Here is a 21,784-nt window from a genome sequence, read left to right as displayed (position 1 = left end):
CACCTGTTGGAGCAGCTGAAGCAAGTTGTCATCAACGTCTTTACAGAGGGAGGTGAAAAATGGACAGAGGGTTACATAAAACACGGAGAATTTAGTGTGTTGTCTCAACCTGGCAATGGCAACTTTCTGTGGTGATTTCATGAGGCTTCGTTCAAGCTATAAAATCTAAAATGCAAAACGAATGTGTAAGACTGGGCTGTGCTCAGACTCATGTGAAAGGAGAATGCGCATAATAGAAGGAAAAAAAGACAGCGATGAAAGCCAATGCAATGGAACACATAGCCTATACTGTGTCAAAAACCTTTTTTGTTCTTCTTGGTTTTAGAGGGATAGCAGACTGGAGCGAGGAGCAAGTTTGACTCTATATTTGCTGGGTGTGGCTGCAGACATGAAGCAATGCGTGTGAAAACTATCACTGGACTGGACAAAATTCCTCAAATATGGACAGTGTAAATATCCACCGGACATATATCAAGAGGAATAACAGTGACTTTTTTATTTTTTGAGGGGATGAGCGAAAGAAATTACATTTCTTTAATATTTATAACTACTGGAGAGAATGGTTCGTCTGATTATCGTTTGGAACTGTTCTGTGTCACCACGTTTAAACAAAGGAGGAGCAGGTGTACTGGTTTCAAAGATGAAAAAAAAGACATGTTATTTATATTATTCAGACTTTAAACAAACATATAAACGTCTTCATCCTCCCGGTTTTTTCTGGGCTGACTCTGTCGTTATAGTGTCGCTGCATGCTGAAGGTCCGCGGCTTAAAGTGCATTTTTAAACTCAAGATTTTTATTGTATCGCGAGAGCAGGGCACGGAAGGGGGGAGTTTGGGGAAAGTTGAGCTGAGCAGGGATGAGGAAAGACCTCAGCTGGAAAGGAGAGACGCAGTGAGTTTTACCATTCTCATCCTCTGGAATGCATCAGCTAACTTATCTGTGCACAATTCACGCACAATTGGATGCGCTCGGGCAGACTTCAAAAGTTGCATCTATTTATAGCCTAGGAGCCTAAGCGACGGTTTTCAGTGGCTTTTTTTTTCTTTTCCACAGTTTGCTCCTACACGTTTTTTTGTTTTGTTTTTTTATTGTTTTTGTTTTGTTTTGTTTTGTTTTTACCTGCAAGTCAAAGTGCAGACAGTCCTCTGTCGAATCCCAAGCGAATCTCCTATTCGGGAGACAAGGTAAGGAATTGGCTGGTGATACATTTTTTTATTTTTTTTTTGCATGCTTTTGCAAACCTATCACCACCAACCCAGTGACAACAGCAGAGTGTTTTTTATTTGGTTTTTTGCCCACGATTTCTTGCAGTCTCCACTGTCTCCTTTCAAAATGTTTTTTCCCCTCCTGCATTTATTGTTGTGCAGCTTTGACTCCAGACAGGAGAGGTCGACGGGGCTGGGAAACTACATAAAGTGATTTTTCTTCACTGAAGTCGTACACTTGAGAGTGGAAATGACAGAAATTAAGCGTGGAGGACGGCTGCTGCAGTTGGCCGTGACTGTGGCTTTACTGTCGCTCTGTGCCGAGGCTAAAGACGCAGCAGAGGTGGCAGATACCGAAATCACTGAGTTGGCGACGAAGCAGACCGACACCAGAGCCAGTAGGGCCAAGAGGAGGGGAGGGACGGACGTCCTCAGAGGGTAATGTGGTTCTAATAATCCGGCAAAGTCAGTTTTGGAAATCTTTTCTTTTCTTTTCTTTTAAACTTGGAGCAGGTGTCTGTCCTCACATGTTAATTGGTGTGTGTGTGTGTGTGTGTGTGTGTGTGTGTGTGTGTGTGATTTTGTGTATTTTTAAAAAGGCAGACTGGGACCCATGAGTGACATTGTCTGTGATGGGAAGTTTGGAGAAAAGGTTTAGTAATTAAATACTGGCAAGAATATCACATTCCTGCTGACTGCAATAATAAATTACATCCAAACAAAGGAGGCCATTGGCCGTGTGGCTGTGGCAGAGAGAGAGAGAGAGGGGGAGAGAGAAAGAAAGAGAGTAACAGCCTAATCCTCTTTCTAGCCAAAAACACCACACCCCAGTTGTGGATAAATCACATCTGCAGCTGTACACAGTGGGTCACTGCTGGAGAGGTTTTGTGTGTGTGTGTGTGTGTGTGTGTGTGTGTGTGTGTGTGAGAAAGAGAGAGCGACAGAAAGGAAAGACAGACAGGAGGAAACCAATGCAGAAAAGAAAGAACGTTTGTGTTCAGTGATGACAGCAAACAGCTGATGAAGGTCACACAACTCAATGAGCATTCTCCACAGGCATTTTTATTTGACATGCTTTAAGTTAATCTATCTGAACATCTGGGTTCAGTGCAGGAAGTGCATACAGGCTGCATACTGTGTCATGCAGACTTACCACTGTTTCCAACATCCAAATGGCTTCAATTGTCTGGTTTGAGTTACAGTGTACATTATGTATATACTGACCCCTTGGTCAATGTATGCAAAGTGATTATAAGTTCACATATGTCGACCTGCTCAACATCTGTAGGTGGGAGGACGGACTAGGTGTTCACTTTCATGTCAGATAAAACATTTTTGTGTACAGGTGCAGTAAATTTCTTATAGTGGCTGTGCTCACATCATAGCATATTCCAGTGGTTCCCTACATTGTTTTACACACGAACACCAGACAGCTTTATTCGATACTTAAAAAGTTAAGAAATGAAAGAATTAGTTCTGTCATTTGTGCAAGGGAACATCAGATCCATGTGAAAAAAGCTTGGGAACCACAGGCACACACAAGAACTTTCTAAGTAAAAGCAATGGACAGCTTGTGGTTTTTTTTTTTGAGGACTGTTAGGATATGATTCAGGCAGTTCCTTTGTACATACAAAAGATTGTGATTAAGATTGTCATTTACTTCTACAGTAATACATGGCTTATTACTGGCACATGGTGACAAAGAATTTGGTATTAAGTGAGAAACGGGGTGACAATGAGAAGTCGAGATGAAGGTGGGTTGCAAAGCAGCTTGCAGCTTGCAGATGTGCAGCTACTGTTTCTGGGCTAAAGAAGCATAAATAGTTCACTCTGTGTGGTTTTTACCAAGTGAAAGTCTACAAACTATGTTGAGCCTTGTGTATAGGTGCAGTGGACTTGGTTTCAGATCAGCTCATCAGGTGATCAGCAGGGATTACAGGTTATCTTTACTTTGTGGCTCACCTGATCTATCACTATGCCTGATTGTTAGTATTTTTGGGAGGGTCTCAGTGTTTGTGTATTTAACAAAATATGGATGCTGTGCTTGGACAACACAGACAGATCCCAACTACCATTCTATTAAAGTGTCCATGAGCAGTGTGCCATTATTCCTGCCACCTGTTTTAAAAGCTTCAAGAAACAGACCATCAGTTTCAATAATATGTAGACGAGTAAGTAATATAGAGTAATTAGTGTTTGGTGTGCCAAATTTCAAGCCCACTTGGACAGATCTTCGATATATATCTTAATTAAAGGACTTGTCTTGAAAATACTTGAGTTTTTTTGACATGGATCATCACTTTTTGATCGTCTGCAGCCCAAATGTGTGCGGCTCAAGAAACAACGCCTACTGCTGCCCAGGTTGGAAGACTCTGACTGGAGGAAATCAGTGCATTGTTCGTGAGTATCACCTCTATTAGTCTACTTGCACTTCTCATTGTCAATTTTAAATCAATTTTTGCCATAAATTTCAGTTTTTATTTATTTTATCCAAAATTTATTTGGTCTATTTCTCTGGCTGTGGTTACTTCAGGTATACTTTGTCATTAATTGTATTGACTCCACATTTTGCTCTGTCAAACTTCACCTGCCTTCACTCACTTAGTAGACAAGAGAGTCTGAGAAGCTGTGTGATTGCAGCGCTGGCTGGATGCCGGTCGCAGCTCTAATGACATTGTTTAGCAGTGGGGTTCATGGAGTAGGGTTCATTGGCTGGACTCTACCTGATGGGAGCTGGGGGGGAAGTGGACCATGCCAACAAAAGTCTGTGGGAAAGAGAACAACAGAGCAACACAGACGACACCAACTGAAAACACATAACATTTATGGTAACAAAACTCACAGAAGAAAATAGCTCAGCAACGTTGCCAAGTCAGCTTCTACAAGTAAAGCACGATCAGGGCAAAAAGAAAGATTTGGCCTTCTTTGGACTGTGGTCTGTGTTTGAAATATTACAGAAGAGAGTTTAGCATGAGGTTAAGATCAGCGCTTTAGCTGCAACAACTGATATTCTAACCTGAAATTCAAAACCGGCAGCGGACAGGCTGACAAGCAGCAGACCCACAACATCAGAATTTCTCGAACGCAAAATAAAGTCAAGTCCTGGAGCGTTGCTTTGTTATTTGGCCTTGTATTTTCTTTGACCGAGTATCATTTTCTCATTTGCAGCCATCTGCCGGAGTTCATGTGGAGATGGTTTCTGCTCCAGACCCAATATGTGCACCTGCCCCAATGGTCAGATCGCACCATCCTGTGGATCCAAGTCAGGTCATTCACTCACCTCCATTTTCATATACTTTCTTCTGAATCAGCTCCATTGAAGTGTTATTAGTTTTGTAATATATAATGTGGGTGGCTGGAATGGGAGTGGGGCAATAGACAAAGATAATTATGATTTATGCAAATAGGAGTAATGGATGACAGAAAATATGCCATCTTATATAAATTTTCTTTTATTACAGAAATTGCAATCGAATTGATTTTTTGGCACTTAAAAAAAATCACAGTTGTTTTTCTCTCCTTATCATGAGTAATGGGCACCAGCTTATGTGTACTAGTAGGGCTGGGCGATATGACCCAAATTTCATATCTCGATATTTTTTAGCTGGATGGCGATATAAGATATATATCTCGATATTTTTTTTTTTAAAGCCATAAAGTAAGAACAAAAAGAGAGTTCTTAGTCAAAGCTGTGTCCCAGATGTCACACAGGCACTTTTATTAACATAGAGCAGATGTACATAAAATTTACTCAAAAATAAATTATGAGCATTTATTAAATAATAATGCTCCATAAATAAAAGAAAACAATGTTGTTTTTGTGCATAACAAAAAGCTCACAATTGTGCAGTCAGAATGTAAACTAAAAGACGCTGAGCACAATAACATAGACAGATTTCACAGCTGCTCTGTTCCCAACTTCTCCTGTGTGACTGATAGCCTGGAGTTTGAAATCCGCTTCGTAACCACGTCTCTTAACAGGTGCCATTTATGGTCCTTATACACACACAATACGGTAATATTACGCTGAAGCACAGTACGTATCACTCCGCGAGGCTCAGCCGTAATGCTCCGACAATCCATCAAGCGGTGCAGCTCCGTAGCTGACCAAAGTCGTACTAAAACATTTTGACAGATTGCTGAGCGCCGTGTACCACATAAAATCGGTTCGCGGCCATCAAGCACAACCAGAATTCATACATAAGGCGCGCTGTCAACTTTTGAGAGAATGAAAGGGTTTTAGGCCGTGCAGCCCCTCTGGGCTGCATGGCGTTAGCGTGGTTAGCTCGTTAGCGTGGTTAGCTAGCTAACACGTTGACGCGGTCCAGCCCCACACACGGGGCGATGCGCAGTAACTCGTTAACGCAGATTTGCCGTGTCCATCTTGTCGCTTCCTGCAGGTGAAGCGATGGGGGAGGAGGGGGAGTTGTGTTGAGTGAAGGAGAGGCGAGGCCGAGTAACGTTGCGTAAAGACAAAAGTGGACGAAAGAGAGGCAAACTTGCGGCTCCACAAGTATAATTATAACGTAACATAGACTATATCGATATAAAGGATATTGTCACATCTTATATCTCGTATAAAAATATATCGATATTTTTTAAAAACTCAATATATCGCCCAGCTCTATGTACTAGCATATGAGATAGCAGGGCAAAGAACCTGAACGCATCCCTTTTAACTGCCTAAGACTGAAGCAACTGATATATGTTGCAATCACATCCTTGATACTAGCGGCCGGTCCTGTGGGTTTTGTGAACGGGTGTGTGTAAGTGTCGACTGGGAGTGTGTATGCTTTGGAAGATGTCCACCATCAACATCTTCTCTATGTCGCTCCCTTGCAGCTCACCGCACTTCAACCTGGTGTGCTCATCTGTTTACACACCATAAATTTTTTTAGGAAATATCTAGAAGCATAACGTTTAAGAAACATGGTTCAGTGTCAGTTTTGTTGATGTCGTAAATATAATCTGCAGCATGTGTTTGGATACACTGAACTGAACCCTAACGCTGGTCTGTGTTCATGTGTGTGTATCTTTGTCTTGTTCTTCCCACAGTCCAGCACTGTAACATTCGGTGTATGAATGGGGGATCATGTGCAGAGGACCAGTGCTTGTGTCAGAAGGGCTATGTGGGAAACCACTGTGGACAACGTAAGGCTCATAATAAAACGCATTACTCTGAATAACTTCATCATTATCTGCCTCCTTTTTAATTCTATTTCTTAGAGTTTCTGTTTTACCCTCAAGCTTGTAATAGTGCTATTTAGTAAAACTTAGCGTCAATAACATTGAGGCCCTCTAGAAGCAAGTCTGGCAACTCTTATTTGGGTGGAAAAAAGAGCTAATGAATGCAAGAACAGAATTTATTGTCTAATTAAAACACTGTGTATAGTCATGTGAAAAAGCCTTACTGCTTTCAAGGGAAATCAGAGAATAAGTAGCACTCAGGTGCTGCTAATCAAATGAACCTGATTAACTGATCATCAGCAAGTGTGAGCACTGTGGAAGCAGAGGTTTTGGCAGATTTCTGTTCTGAGCGTTGAGATGTGTGTTAACACAGCGCCACAATCGTCCCAAGACTGGACAGACAAGCTAATCACAAGGTCAGAGAACAGCACAGATTAAGGTTGAAAATTTGCATCTTAACAAATCAAAGGAATTCTGGAATAATGTTTTTTGTGCAAGTGCGACCAGAATGGAGAGGTTTGGCCGTAATTTACAGCGCCACATTTGGTGAAAACCAAACACTTAACACCAACTGTGAAGCATGGTAGAGGAGAGGTGATGATTTGGGCTTGTGTTGTGACCTGGGTGCCTTGCAGCCATTAAGCTGACCATGAACTCTGAATATCAAAGTATTCTAGAGTCAAATGAGAGGCCATCTCTCTGACAGCTAAAGCATCATTATTCTGACAGTATACAGCATTGAATGTGCAATAAAATGGCTTAAAAAGAAAACACTTGAGGTGCTGCAGTGACCCAGTTAGAGTCTAGACCAGCGGTCCCCAACCTTTTTTGCGCCACGGACCGGTTTATGTCCGGCAATATTTTCACGGACTGGCCTTGAAGATTTCGCAGATAAATACAACAAAATAAACCAAAAAAAAGAAGATTTATTCATAACACATGGGAAAAGACCCAGGGAAACCGAGTTAACGATAAAAACGATAAAAAAGTAACTATTTTAAAACGATAAAAACCCTGAAAAACCATGAATTTCACAGCCGAGCCTCAACTCTCATGGCTCGGTACCAAACGACTCATGGACTGGTACCGGTCAGTGGCCCGGGGGGTTGGGGACCGCTGGTCTAGATATCAGCCTCCTTAAAATATTGCTGCAGGACCTTAAGAGAGCAAAGTATAATCAGATGCCTGGAAACCTCAATGAACTGAAGCAAACACTGTAAAGAAGAATGGGTCAGAAATTCTACACAACAATGTGAGAAACTAATAATATCATACAGCTTATTTGGTATTAAATCATGAGTTATGAGTCCTGTGAAAATATTCTTTTTCACATGACTGTGCTTACTAAATTTCACTATAGAAAAGGATCACTGTGTGTAGGTTGGGTGTCTTTTTCCCATGGTTTTAAAGCTAAGAGCATGTGCCTAAACTTTTGATGCTCATTTCTTGCTCCACCTAACCACAACTAGTGACATCATTGTGTTACTGAATTCCTTCACTTTGCATCAGTTATATTTGGTGACACCCTACAAAAACAAAATCCTGGCCCCGTCTACACAGCGGTGTCCTCCTGTTGTGACATTGTCGATTTCTCTCTCTTCTCCAGCGGTATGTGAAAATGGCTGTCTCAATGGAGGAAGGTGCGTGGCTCCCAACAGATGTGTATGCACGTACGGCTTCACCGGAGCTCAGTGCGAGCGAGGTAATGAGCGCCACACCGCATTACTCCGAATTTTCCTCCTTCACTTTACATGAAACTGTTCCTGTGCTCTACATTCACTTCTCACTGCTGCTGAAGTAGTTTTTAAAGGCACACGTGCTGCTTCTTTAAAAACGTGACTTGATATTGAGTGGTGGTTGTGTTTTTTTGTTTTTTTTTTGACTGAAGGCAATTCCTGCTTAGTCATGCCATCGGCTCCAGGAATGTGGTTTGTTGTGGAACATTTGCATTTTAAGCTCAAGCTCAGAAATTACCATTATTTTCCACATCTGCTCTGAAACAACGCTTTGGGGAATGTAATGTCTTTCTAAATGTGAGCTGTTTGTTAACTGAAGACCTCCCAACCTCCTGTGGTTGCTCTCTGGCACATGTGAGCAAAGTCTCCAAAGTATACAAGCACACGCAAACCAAGGGCAGCCTGCAATGTGTTTGAACAAAAATGTGAGCATTTTTTCAGTGTACGTGTTTTGTGCTTGTGCTGACGACCTTTAGAGGTCAAAATGGTGACCTACTAAAACTAATATTTGGATTAGAAGCCGAGATCCTAACTATGCTTGGGAGGCCTGTCAATTAAGTCCAACTGAAGATGTGCCTATTGGTTTACTTTAGTATGTTCATTAGCCTGTATCTAATAACAACTTATCTGGCTGCTCAACACTTGTCTGCTGGGTTTCTACTCTTTGCTGCGGAGTCTTTGGAGTGTTTGTGAGATTTTGCAGGAATGTAAATTAAGCCTTTTTTTCAACAAATTAACTTGTCAATAGTCATATTTTTCAAGAAACACAAAAAAGCACAAGGAAAAAACATGTTTTGTCTTATATAATTATTTCTGACAAAATAATTATGCACTGGGAGGGAAGGGGGCCATAACTTTTTTAACTGTTTGATTCGCCATGTAAGGTGATGAGAATTCAAGGAGATGATACATTTTTAAATGAGTGAAACAGGTATACTTGCGTATTTCGGGCAACTACTTAGAGACCACCCTCCAATTTCAGTCAGGTTCTTAACATAGTGTAATATACTGTATGGAGTTATCCATTGATGCCATTGCCAGTTCATGTTTAGCCAAAATCTAAGATGATGAAAGCCAGAACAAATCAATAAAAGTGATGATTTTGTAGTGATGAGTATAAATAGTGGAAAAATAAAAAATAATTCATCTCTACATCTTTTCTTTGATAATATGCATCTTTTTCTGTGTGTTATTGTTAGCTTCAACTGTTGTCAGCACTTTGAAGATGTCCGTTTAGGATATGAATGAAACAGCTCAGAATTACAAGCTAGCTAACTGTATTTCACTGAATTAAAATGTATTTTCAACTTTTAAGGGTAATGTGGGATGATATTTTTCCTCTATTTGATTGACTTTTTAGTGAGAAATAGTGGATAGAAAATAAATAGAAATCCATAAATTTGCTTTTTGGCTATTCTTCTGGTATTTTGTTCGGCCCAGTCTGGGAACTGATTGGCTATCATCTGATGATAGAGCCTTAAATAGTATTTCTGGGCTTCTGGTCTAGCCAGGCAGATATCTGACCCGAAACCTTCTTCAGGTAACTTTTTTTACACTCACTAGCTACTTTGTTTGGTACACCTATTCAGCTGCCCAATTATGCTATCTAGTATGCCAATCACATGGCAGGAACTTAATGTATTTAAGCATGTAGACATGGTCAAGATGACCTGCTGAAGTTCAAACTGAGCATCAGAATGGGGAAGAAATGTGATTTACAGTGGGGCAAAAAAGTATTTAGTCAGCCACCGATTGTGCAAGTTCCCCCACCTAAAATGATGACAGAGGTCAGTAATTTGCACCAGAGGTACACTTCAACTGTGAGAGACAGAATGTGAAAAAAAAAATCCATGAATCCACATGGTAGGATTTGTAAAGAATTTATTCGTAAATCAGGGTGGAAAATAAGTATTTGGTCAATAACAAAAATACAACTCAATACTTTGTAACATAACCTTTGTTGGCAATAACAGAGGTCAAACGTTTACTATAGGTCTTTACCAGGTTTGCACACACAGTAGCTGGTATTTTGGCCCATTCCTCCATGCAGATCTTCTCGAGAGCAGTGATGTTTTGGGGCTGTCGCCGAGCAACACGGACTTTCAACTCCCGCCACAGATTTTCTATGGGGTTGAGGTCTGGAGACTGGCTAGGCCACTCCAGGATTTTCAAATGCTTCTTACGGAGCCACTCCTTTGTTGCCCGGGCGGTGTGTTGTGGATCATTGTCATGTTGGAAGACCCAGCCTCGTTTCATCTTCAAAGTTCTCACTGATGGAAGGAGGTTTTGGCTCAAAATCTCACGATACATGGCCCCATTCATTCTGTCCTTAACACGGATCAGTCGTCCTGTCCCCTTGGCAGAAAAACAGCCCCATAGCATGATGTTTCCACCCCCATGCTTCACAGTAGGTATGGTGTTCTTGGGATGCAACTCAGTATTCTTCTTCCTCCAAACACGACGAGTTGAGTTTATACCAAAAAGTTCTACTTTGGTTTCATCTGACCACATGACATTCTCCCAATCCTCTGCTGTATCATCCATGTGCTCTCTGGCAAACTTCAGACGGGCCTGGACATGCACTGGCTTCAGCAGCGGAACACGTCTGGCACTGCGGGATTTGATTCCCTGCCGTTGTAGTGTGTTACTGATGGTGACCTTTGTTACTTTGGTCCCAGCTCTCTGCAGGTCATTCACCAGGTCCCCCCGTGTGGTTCTGGGATCTTTGCTCACCGTTCTCATGATCATTTTGACCCCACGGGATGAGATCTTGCGTGGAGCCCCAGATCGAGGGAGATTATCAGTGGTCTTGTATGTCTTCCATTTTCTGATGATTGCTCCCACAGTTGATTTTTTCACACCAAGCTGCTTGCCTATTGTAGATTCACTCTTCCCAGTCTGGTGCAGGTCTACAATACTTTTCCTGGTGTCCTTCGAAAGCTCTTTGGTCTTGGCCATGGCGGAGTTTGGAGTCTGACTGTTTGAGGCTGTGGACAGGTGTCTTTTATACAGATGATGAGTTCAAACAGGTGCCATTCATACAGGTAACGAGTGGGGGACAGAAAAGCTTCTTACAGAAGACGTTACAGGTCTGTGAGAGCCAGAGTTTTTCCTTGTTTGAGGTGACCAAATACTTATTTTCCACCCTAATTTACGAATAAATTCTTTACAAATCCTACCATGTGAATTCATGGATTTTTTTTTTCACATTCTGTCTCTCACAGTTGGAGTGTACCTCTGGTGCAAATTACTGACCTCTGTCATCATTTTAGGTAAATGGTAAATGGCCTGTATTTATATAGCGCTTTACTAGTCCCTAAGGACCCCAAAGCGCTTTACATATCCAGTCATCCACCCATTCACACACTGGTGATGGCAAGCTACATTGTAGCCACAGCCACCCTGGGGCGCACTGACAGAGGCGAGGCTGCCGGACACTGGCGCCACCGGGCCCTCTGACCACCACCAGTAGGCAACGGGTGAAGTGTCTTGCCCAAGGACACAACGACCGAGACTGTCCAAGCCGGGGCTCGAACCGGCAACCTTCCAATTACAAGGCGAACGCCCAACTCTTGAGCCACGATCGCCCAGGTGGGGGAACTTGCACAATCGGTGGCTGACTAAATACTTTTTTGCCCCACTGTAAGTGGCTTTGTCATGTGGCATGCATCAGAAACTACTGATCTACTGTGATTTTCCTGCAAAACCCTCTCTAGTGTTTACAGAGAATGGTCCAAAAAAGAAAAAAGGTCCAGTGACTGGCAGTTCTCTGGGTAAAATGTCTTGTTGATATCAGAGGTCAAAGGAGAATAGCCAGACTGCTTTGAGCTGTCAGGAAGGCAACAGTATGGGTATGCAGAAGAGCATTTTTGAATGCACAACATGTTGAACCTTGAAGCAAATGGACTACAGTAGCAGACGGCCACACCAGGTGTCATTGTTTAAAACTTTGCACTAAAAATCCAGGTAGTTATGAAGGCAAACGAGGCTCCAGTCCAATACTAGCGAGGTGTACCTAATGAAGTGGCCAGTGAATGTATATTTATAGAGATTAGGTCATAATTAAGTGAAGCAGAGAAAGTTGGCTGATGCATTCAGTGGCATTTTTGGTTAAGCTACTTTCCCTGGAATTTCCTTGGCTATAATCCATTACCTCCCAAGAGAAAGACATTGTGCTCTCACATAAATACAAACAGATGCATAAAGTACATGTATACATACACCCCACAGGGTTTTCTTAATGTAGTTTACAGAACTGCGTCCCATTATGGCTCTATCTTATCGCATTAGCAAGAACACAAGCTTTCCACACACGTCATGTGACCAGAAGTCACTAAACTCAGGAGTTCGAGGTTTTCACGGCTGTAGCGTTATCATGACGTTGTCATGGCTCAGCATGAACATACTGAGCTGTGTGTGCTAAACTGGCTGGCGATCTGCTGACCAGTCGTCCCACCACCAGGCACAGCTGACTGCAGTGGAAATGCAGTCTGGTACATGAACGTGTTCTTTGTTCGTTGCAAATATGATTAAGGTTGGAATGTGGAATTGGTGATTGCATGCAGGGCTCCGTGCTCCGGCTGTAGAGTCATTTAACTGTGGAGCAATAAAGTCGAGCTTTCAGTATGACACCATTGAGACGGTGGGGAAAGACTGGCCTGAAATGGTGCTACACGTGAGTTACACAGTCAACAAGTCAGCAGCCAGAGCACAACAGGGAAGTGGGTCAATCAGCTGAGGGGCTCTCTTAGCATCTCACTGACACCCCCAAGTGTGTATGTCTGTGTGTGTTTGAGTTCAATTTGTTAGTCCGGGGAGGATGAAGAAATCTGCTGACATGCCATTAGGGAAGGCCCCACCCAAATATTAAGACCCATAACACGTGCAATGAAACACACACATGCACAAATCTCACAAACATATGCAAATTACACACACATAAAAGCATGTAAGGTGTATGTAATGAACACCATCTGCAAGGGAAAAACTTAGGAAGGGTGGATATGGAGAAGGTGTGCAGATATCTTTGTGTATGTGTTCCTGGAGTTAATCCAGGAAACTCTTTTACCCACTTCCCGTCGTGCTTTCCCTCGTTTCTTTTCTCGATGATGCTGTTATTGTGCATAAACTCGCCGGGCACTGAAGGAGCATTTCTATTGTGTTCTAAAAGTAACCAAACCTCAAAACAAACACTAAAGAGCTAACGAATCAGAGTCAACGCAAAGTCTTGAAGCTAAGATACTTCTTTACTGAAGGAGCTAAAGCAGCTACTCACCACGTTTTTCCAAACTGGGGCAAAAACAAGAGTAACATTTTGCAAGTTTTGCTGTGTTTTTGAGATCATCGCTGGCTGGAGTGGGGATGAGGAGTTGGGACATGGGCAGAATTTTTAAGTGTGTGCATGTGTGCGTGAGCGTGTTTGTGTGTGAGCACGTGCGATTACTCCCAGATGTACAGGACATGGGTGGATCCCCCAGCTGTATGCAGTTCACAGAGAGACAGTAAGATGACGGATGAAATGACACCATTTTCACCCTACAGCTGTCTGCCTCTCCCTGTTTACCTCAGCTGACTGTTTAAGTGCAGTGCTTGGATCTACTTTATCTTGTGCTCAGATCTTTTGCCTTAACACTCACTCACTCTCCTCAGCTAAGAGCTGTAATAAGCAGATATCAAGTTAGATTGTGTACTTAGAGCATTGTGAATAAGACATAACAACCTTTTTTTTTTTTTGATGAAAAGAGAAACCTGAGTTCTCTTTATACAGCCTGTTGCACTCACTCAGCCTGGGCTTCATGTGAAAACTTTCCATAGCTCCTCAAACTGCTTTGCCTACATAGAGATTTTCGCTTTGTTATTTTAGATGAGGCACATAGTGTTAGATAGAAAATAAGGCTCACAGTGTCACAGGCTGGGTCTCCGACCCAGCACTCTGAGTTTTCTTTGTATTTTTTGATATGTTATTAGTTTGTGTTATTTCCTATTTGCCTTTAGTTTAGGCAGTTATTGTTCCTGGGTTTTCTATGTTTTGGGGTTTTCTATTTATTTCATCACGTATTAGGTCTGTTAAGTTGTGTTGTCATTTCCTGTTTTATTCTGACAATGTCATGTGTTCTTTGTTCATTGTATTTAGCTTTCCTCTCCTGGTCCTGTCATTAGGTTTATGTCTGTCAGCTGTTTTCCCCCATGTGTCGCCACTTCCCCTGATCACCTCATGTCTGTATTTAAGCCTTTTGTTTTCTTCATGCCATTGTCAGTTCGTCTGTTTATTCTCACCAGAGTTACAGTCATAGTCATAGTCTTAGCCTGTTTATTTTCCACCTCGGTCATAGTTATAGTTTTTGGTCTTAGTACCTTTAGTGTTTTGTTTCTTAGTGTTTTGCCAGCTCAGTGTTTTGTTTCTTAGTGTTTTGCCTGTTTGCTTTGGTCTCTTGGTTCATTTCCTGCCGTCATCGCAATAAAGGTTCACTTTTCTGTTAATCATTACTATTCCTCGTCATCATCTGCTTTTGGGTCCTGTTTCCGCACACATCGGCGCACCCCGCCGTGACACACAGTTAGTTAAAACAGAACATTCTTGATTAGTAGATCCCTTAAGTAACTTAGGCAAAATTTCTGTGTTAAGAAAATAGAGTGAAAGCAGGAAATACTGGAGAAAATTCCCCCTGAATATATCTTTTTTAAAGCAATCTTTGGCTTTCTAGTCTAGATTTTCACAAAAACAAAATCATTCCACTCCTGTCAGCACTGGCTCTTTGATCACTTGCAAAATTATAACCATTTCCTTCTGTTGGAGATTTCATAGTTCATGCTTTTCCCCCTCTCACCTCGATTATTGCAGTTCTTTTTGTGTAGTCAAGCCTCATCTCTCCTGCAGTTTGGAGACCATATCACCCCTGTGCTGGGCTCTCGTCACTGGCTACCAGTGAAGTATAAAAATTGGTTTTATGATTTCTTCTTTTGTTTTTAAAGCTGTGGCACCTATTGATACACCGCGATTTAATTGATATCAATAGTGATCCTGTTTATCAATACTGATACTTATGAATACTTGTATTGATAACATGCAACATAGGCAACATAGCTGTGATTTTAATAACATCATATGGCTGGTTTTGCAACTCTTGATACAAACCGAGTTAAGCACAACTTTGCCAACTTTCAAGGTGACTAGAGAAGATGATAACATTTGAAGACATTGAAGCGTCAGCAATTTTTGAAGTGTGATAAACAACTTTATTGCTTGACGAGCACACTTCGGCTAGTGGTCTTCATCGAGGTCATCATGTTCTCACTCTTGATGAGTTAGCAAGCTAATGTCAAGCAGGTATTGAGGTTTCTTGCGTGGCGCAATGTACACATTGCTTGAGAGTTGTGTGTTTGAGTATTTGTGTTTGTAGACATATCCGTCAATTCTGATCAAGCTACAACAGCAGCAGTATACTAGCAACCAAAGTAACGAAAAATAGCTTTTTGCCAACTGGTGCAGAAATACTGATTTTCCCCTCACGACCATTGATTGCCAGATGGTTGCAGACTGGTCTCTAGATCAGTGTGACCAGGGCCTTATTCAACTGATTCTACATTGTTACCATGATTGTCCATTTTATAGCAATTCACAGTTGTTAGCTTTTGGCTCCTGACCATACAATACTTTAACAATGCAAAAGAATCTAACTTGACTAGTTGTGTTTTTTCCTGCTTGGTATTGTTTACCAGTTGTGGACAGGTTGGTCTTGACTAAGCTAAAGCTTTAGAAGTGAAGCCTGATTAATTATTACTGCCTTTGTTACTTATTGAAGTTCAAGCTCTGGCTGCCGGGCTGAAGTCTGCATACCTTTAGCTCTACCATCACTCTGGGTTCTTTGCTAGCTTTGTGTTAGCATGCTGTCTTTGCAGATGCTTGCAAAGAGCTGATGTTGAGTTAGCAGCAGTGGAGTTGTTTTTGTCCTGGACTTTTCTACTTTACCATCACATTCTTGTCCTTCTGTGCAATAAAGAAAATAAAGGTTATGTACACATCTCCACTCCTCAGAAGTTACAGTCTGCTCAACCATTTCCCTCCTCCAACATATTTTAACAATGACTGCAAATGCTGAAATTTTTTAGTTTCACAAATCCGACCCACATTAGAACTGGCGAGCTCTGCTAGAGCAAGCAAGCTGCACAGCTTCGCATTTACAGAATCTCATATTTGCAAGTGTCTTGTTAGGTTGCTGGTGTAACTTGTTTTCCACTGCTATCTATCTGCAGGCTAGCTGCTTTTTTCAATAAAAATGTTATGAAGAGACATTTATTCCAATCAGATGTGATCGCTTGACTGGCAGCTTCATTATTAGAGGATAACTTGTAAAACATGAATTATGTTAGAAGGGTAGAATATTATAGATGAATTGATTGGCTTTAATACTGACAAGCTTTTCTGCTACCTACTTATTTCGATATTTCGTTATTTCTGCTGTGCCTAGCCAATCAACTGCTGGAAGTGCTTTAATTTACTACTCACATGGGTGAGTTTAGACCCGTTTTTTATCAGAGCACCCCTAAAAAAAATATTAATAGTATTAATAACTTTTCCCCCTAACTTTTCCATTGATGACAGTACAGGATAGGATGAAAACAGGTTTTATGTCCAGTATTGTTGATGTCATGATGTTACAGTGCGCTCACACAGAGGTGTTGCTGCTTCAACAGCGTGGCTTGTCATTAATCGCTTAATAAGACTTTCATTGCTGCGGCAGAAAGAAGACGAAGATGACACAAATCAATGATGCAGATTTAAAACACACTTTAACTGGAATATAGCAAAAGTTCAAACTCTTCTCATAATTGCATTGTTATGCATATAAAGTGCCTATTTTGTTTAAATTGTTCTCTAAATAGTGTTAATATTAGCTAACGTAGAGTAAAACATATTTGGAGTTGCCAGCCGAGGAGCTGATATACTTTATTACTTTTGTTTGCTAAAAAATGTTCATTCCTGTTCTGATCGAATTGGGCTTCAGTGTTTGTTTACAGTACAACTCCAGATCCAGGTGACAGCAAGTTAAAATGATCTTACCTGTCTATGTCCAGCAAAAGCCTGTATTCAGTTTTAATATTGCTATAAACTGATAGTGATCCGTTTATGTCTTTTATTCACTGTAATGTTTAGCTTTTGGGTGATAGTACAAAGAGTGACAGAGGAGTATAGAGAGGGAAAAAAGGGAGAGAGCAAAATGAAAACAGCAAAGAGAGAGAGCAAAAAGAAACAAGAGTAAATGTAGACAAATTCACCCAAAATTATAAAGCTGTAGCTTCTGTTTGCCTAGCTAGTTGAGTGAAGAGGATGGACAGGAAGAACGAGGGAGCAAATCGTGAAGTTAGCTGGGGAAAAAAAAGTTATTTTTCTCAAAGTAGTTTTTCATGTACTTCATGGATGCTTTGCATGTTTTGCAGTAGGACACTTAAAAAACGCCACTGGACATTGTAAACAGAGCGTATTGATATGAATGGTAGCATTTTACAGGACTCATACCACTGTAAACATGGCATGAACAGGATGGTTGCCACTACACTGATGTGACAGACTATAACACTCTTCTGCTATGCTGATTCGGCATAATAAAGGAAGGGTTTGTGTGAACTGGTAAAAGAACTTTGTTACCAATTTGCTTCATGTACAGGTCTGGGGTGATTTTCCAGTGTCTGTACTGAATATTGCTACTTTATGTGACTGATGATTTGGTGGGCTGCTTCTATGTGATTAAAACACTGCATGTTTTGTGTAGGGCTGAACGATATATCGCATTTGCGATAATATCGCGACATGATCAAGTGCAATTTTCTAACCGCAAAGGCTGCGATTATACTCTGGACATGTCCAAATTCATGGGCTGCATCCTCCTGAGGCCGCATTTGTAGACCGATTACGTCACAGCGACGCGCCGAAGGCTGTCCAAATTACTACCATATCCCAGAATTCATAGCGCGGCCCAGCCAAACTCCAGTTTCCAGCAATGGCGGCCGCTACTAAGTTTTAAAATTACTCATACTAATCTTTCAGGGTCACAAAATAAACTTTTAACATATTTTCAGGCGAGAAAGTAGTTGTGTAAACATCAAATATCTGCTCGGTTTATCAAGATATCCCATATTTGCAAAAGTGCTTCGACGTTTTCAGAGGCGTCTGCTACCCACCAGCTCGACAGCTAGCCGGGAGCTCGAGGGTTACTGATGCGGCCGAGAACGGCACAACTCCCGGCACATCATTTTCAGATCACCGCGGAGTTTCGCTGCTCGGGTTAAACGTAATATATAAGTCACTTAGACAACCTAAAAATGTTATTGTTGGGCTTTTTTCAGTGTTTTGTTTGTTCGTGAGTAAATCGGTTTGGCTGAGATTAAAGTTATTAGATTAGATAAAATAAAACTTTATTAATCCCCCGGGTGGGTTCCTCCTTGGTTTTCACACAGCTGACTAAACGTCAAACAGAAAACTTATTAAACAGAAGTATGAGACAGTCGAGAATTTACACCAGTGTCTGGTTATATTTTAGATAGCAAGAAGCAGACGGCCGAGTTTATTAAACTCCACCGAGACAGCGGTGACGCTAATCAGAACTAGACCGTCCAATTTCACGCCTTTAAATTTTAAAGGCGTGTTTGTGTGTGTGTTTATACAATTGCTATTATGTTTGCACTTTATGTGTAATGTTACTGACTGCAGAGATCAGTAAGATGTGTGTATTTTTTATTTATTAGTTTTATTTATTTAATATTATTTTTTAATTTAATGACTGTCTAGTAGTTCACAGATGTCGAAAAACTGAGTGTGGTAAAGCCACTGATTTTTTTTATGTATATTTCTGCAATCTGCACATTGTACTGACTTTCATTTTAATGTTTACACCAGGGTTCCTTGTCAGCACTTTATGCTCAGATGTTTGTAAGCTAAAAATAAACTATTGTGTATGTTCAAATATACTGTTGTGATTGAAGAAGTTAAATAAAAATGTCAGTCATCAATTCATGCATCACCTCATGTCATCATAACAGAGGTCTGTCTTCCAGGAAAGAACAGTTTAAAATTAATGTAATATAGTATTGGCCATACTATATGATGTATTGCTTGTCTTTGTTTAATAATACAGAAGACAAAGACCTTAAAAAAATAATCGCATATCGCATCGCAATCGCAATATTGGGGCAAAAAATCGCAATTAGATTATTTTCCATAATCGTTCAGCCCTAGTTTTGTGTATGTTTCTCATCTTGTCTCCTTTGGCACAAATGGTTCCTTATCTTCTTTAACTAAAGGCTCCACCCTAAAATAGTTTGCATTTGAAGGTAACACTGTAATGTGTATCTAAGTAAATTTAGGTTTGTAAATGTGAAAAGGGTTGATTACATTTGTAAACAGCATGTTGCATTAATAATAATTACTAGGAACTGCTGACATTATGATTGGGAGCTGAGCCCCCCTAAACTTTTGAACCTAGAATCACCCCTGCTGTACAACATATGTAAGTTATTTCTTTTTCATTATATAGTATTTTTTGCAAAAAGGTGAAGTCGTGTTACAATGTGTGCTTGGATTTGTTTTGCTAAGGGTCCCATGAATGTACTACAGCATGAAAAATTAAACCAATGAAGAGGTAGAGCCCTCGTTTGCCTTTCAGATTGCATCTAAGGTGTGGGCTGCCTCTCACATCCTATGAGCAATCAGGGAGCAACATTCAGCACAAATTTAAATTAATTAAACTGGGAATTAACACAAAAGTGGCAAAACATGGGAGTGTCGCACTGGGTTGTGTTTAGCCTGCAGTCTGATTGTTGACTTTTTGGTAACTTTCAGGTTATTATTGTTCAAGAAAGAGACATTATCCTGGAGTGTCTCATGGAGGTTTTCCAAAATAGAAATACTCAAGTAAAGTACAAGTATCTTCAAACTGGGCTTGAGTAAATGCACTGCGCTACTTTCAGCTGCTTGTTGGAGGGAGAAGTAGACAAAGAATCAAAAGCATTTGGTCTCCAATTGAGCCTGAGCAGGAGGGGAGTGAGAAAGAGAGATGACCCAGTTCTGTTTCACACAGTACTGGTGCCAGAGGCAGAGAGACGGTGGAGGCTGGGGTGCACGTGACGGGACTGGGCTGGGCCCCGGTCCACATGGGAAACTCACAATGTCTCGTTTGTTTTAAACGACTGCGCTGCTGGAACTGGTCTCCCTTTTTCCTTACTGTCTGTTGTCTGCTGTGAAATGTGGAAATGATTTTTGTCTTTGGCTCATGTCCAGATTCTTTTGGGAAAGATGTATCCCCCTCCTACCCTTTTCTTCTGTGCCCCTATCTCTGTTCCATCTTCATCTTCCAGGCCTTCACCTGATAAGAGTAAATGATTGTGTAAACTCCTTGGGACTTGTAAGGAGAGAGTGGAAAAAAGAGGGGTTAGATAAAGCAAGCAGTCGGCTCTAGGGAATCTGATTTGAAGGGAAGGAGAGATGAATAGTCTTGATGGAGGGACTTTCTTTACACTCTGTTATTTATTATTAGCCTTTTAGTTTTAATTCTAGGCTGTAGTAGCTAGTGTGGAAATCACCTACTGTGTTCCACAGACACACCCTTGCCAGCCAGCCAGCCTCCGGTGGCTTTAGGGATGATGATCTATACCCTAGATTGTGGATTATTAAGAAAATCGCAAAAGGTAGCAAACTGCTGATGGTAAATGTGACATTTTACAGAATAGCAGTAGCATCGGTAACTAATGAGCCGGTGATCATATAATAGAAGCAACAGACTGAATTTTCTTGTCCTTGCTTGTGTCCGTTGCTCTCCATAGCCGCCCACACAACTTTAAAAGGTTTTCCAGACCTCTTCCCTATCTCTTGTTTCTTTCTTTCTTTCACTCACTCACATACACACACACACACACTCACACAGACACGCGCACACATACACACACTCACAGAGACACGCGCACACATACACACACTCACGAACAGTGCACCTGAGAGCCAGACCAATTAAAATGCCAGGAAAATACAATGCATGCTTTATGGAGTGCGTTACCGTCTGCTCTGCAGGCCCTTTATCACTTATAATCTAAGTGTGTTGTAGATGTCATGTGAGATTACATTGAGTTTGAGCGTTTGTGTATGCCAGACAGCCATTCGCTCACTCACTCAGGATAATGTTCATATTCTGTGATTTTAAGCTCCAGCTTCAACCTTTTTCTTTGGCCTAATCTTACAACCTGTCTTTTTGCTTTGGGTTTAAAAAACATCACCCTTTTACCTCTGCAGACTATCGCACCGGGCCGTGCTTTGCCTCAGTAAATAACCAGATGTGTCAAGGACAGCTCACGGGCATTGTGTGCACAAAGACTCTGTGCTGCGCCACAGTGGGACGGGCGTGGGGTCACCCCTGTGAGATGTGCCCAGCCCAGCCTCACCCCTGTCGAAGAGGGTTCATACCAAACCACCGCACCGGGGCATGCCAAGGTAAAGTCTATTCCTCTGTGTCTCTGCCTCCCAGTCTGTTTTCCTATCTTTCTTTTTCTCTGTTACTCTCCCTCTACCCTCTGCGTTCTTTGAGTAGTGTGCTGCTGCTGCCATCTTTTCCTTTAACTCCTTCTCCCTCCTTGTCTGCTTTCACCCCCCTCCCTCTGTCACCCTCTG

At 41.4% G+C, this 21,784-nt stretch overlaps 1 protein-coding gene across 1 annotated transcript in view; it reads left to right on the top strand.

Annotated features, from left to right (window-relative positions):
- The first annotated feature begins 876 nt into the window (after positions 1-876).
- fbn1 (fibrillin 1) overlaps positions 877-21,784 on the top strand; it is a 74,443-nt gene continuing 53,535 nt past the window's right edge. Inside the window, exons 1-7 of the mRNA XM_085349505.1 lie at positions 877-1,186; positions 1,370-1,645; positions 3,525-3,607; positions 4,376-4,474; positions 6,263-6,358; positions 8,001-8,096; positions 21,410-21,607. Of these exons, the coding sequence (XP_085205631.1) occupies positions 1,458-1,645; positions 3,525-3,607; positions 4,376-4,474; positions 6,263-6,358; positions 8,001-8,096; positions 21,410-21,607 (760 nt within the window). The 5' untranslated portion in view covers positions 877-1,186; positions 1,370-1,457. The remainder of the gene's footprint in view (positions 1,187-1,369; positions 1,646-3,524; positions 3,608-4,375; positions 4,475-6,262; positions 6,359-8,000; positions 8,097-21,409; positions 21,608-21,784) is intronic.

This window comes from Diplotaxodon limnothrissa, linkage group LG1 (assembly GCF_057381915.1).
Source record: "Diplotaxodon limnothrissa isolate DT_005_m linkage group LG1, D_limnothrissa_male_GT1.1, whole genome shotgun sequence".
NCBI classification, from domain to species: domain Eukaryota; kingdom Metazoa; phylum Chordata; class Actinopteri; order Cichliformes; family Cichlidae; genus Diplotaxodon; species Diplotaxodon limnothrissa.
Note: the sequence above shows the minus strand (reverse complement) of the source record. Positions and strands in the feature narration are given on the sequence as shown.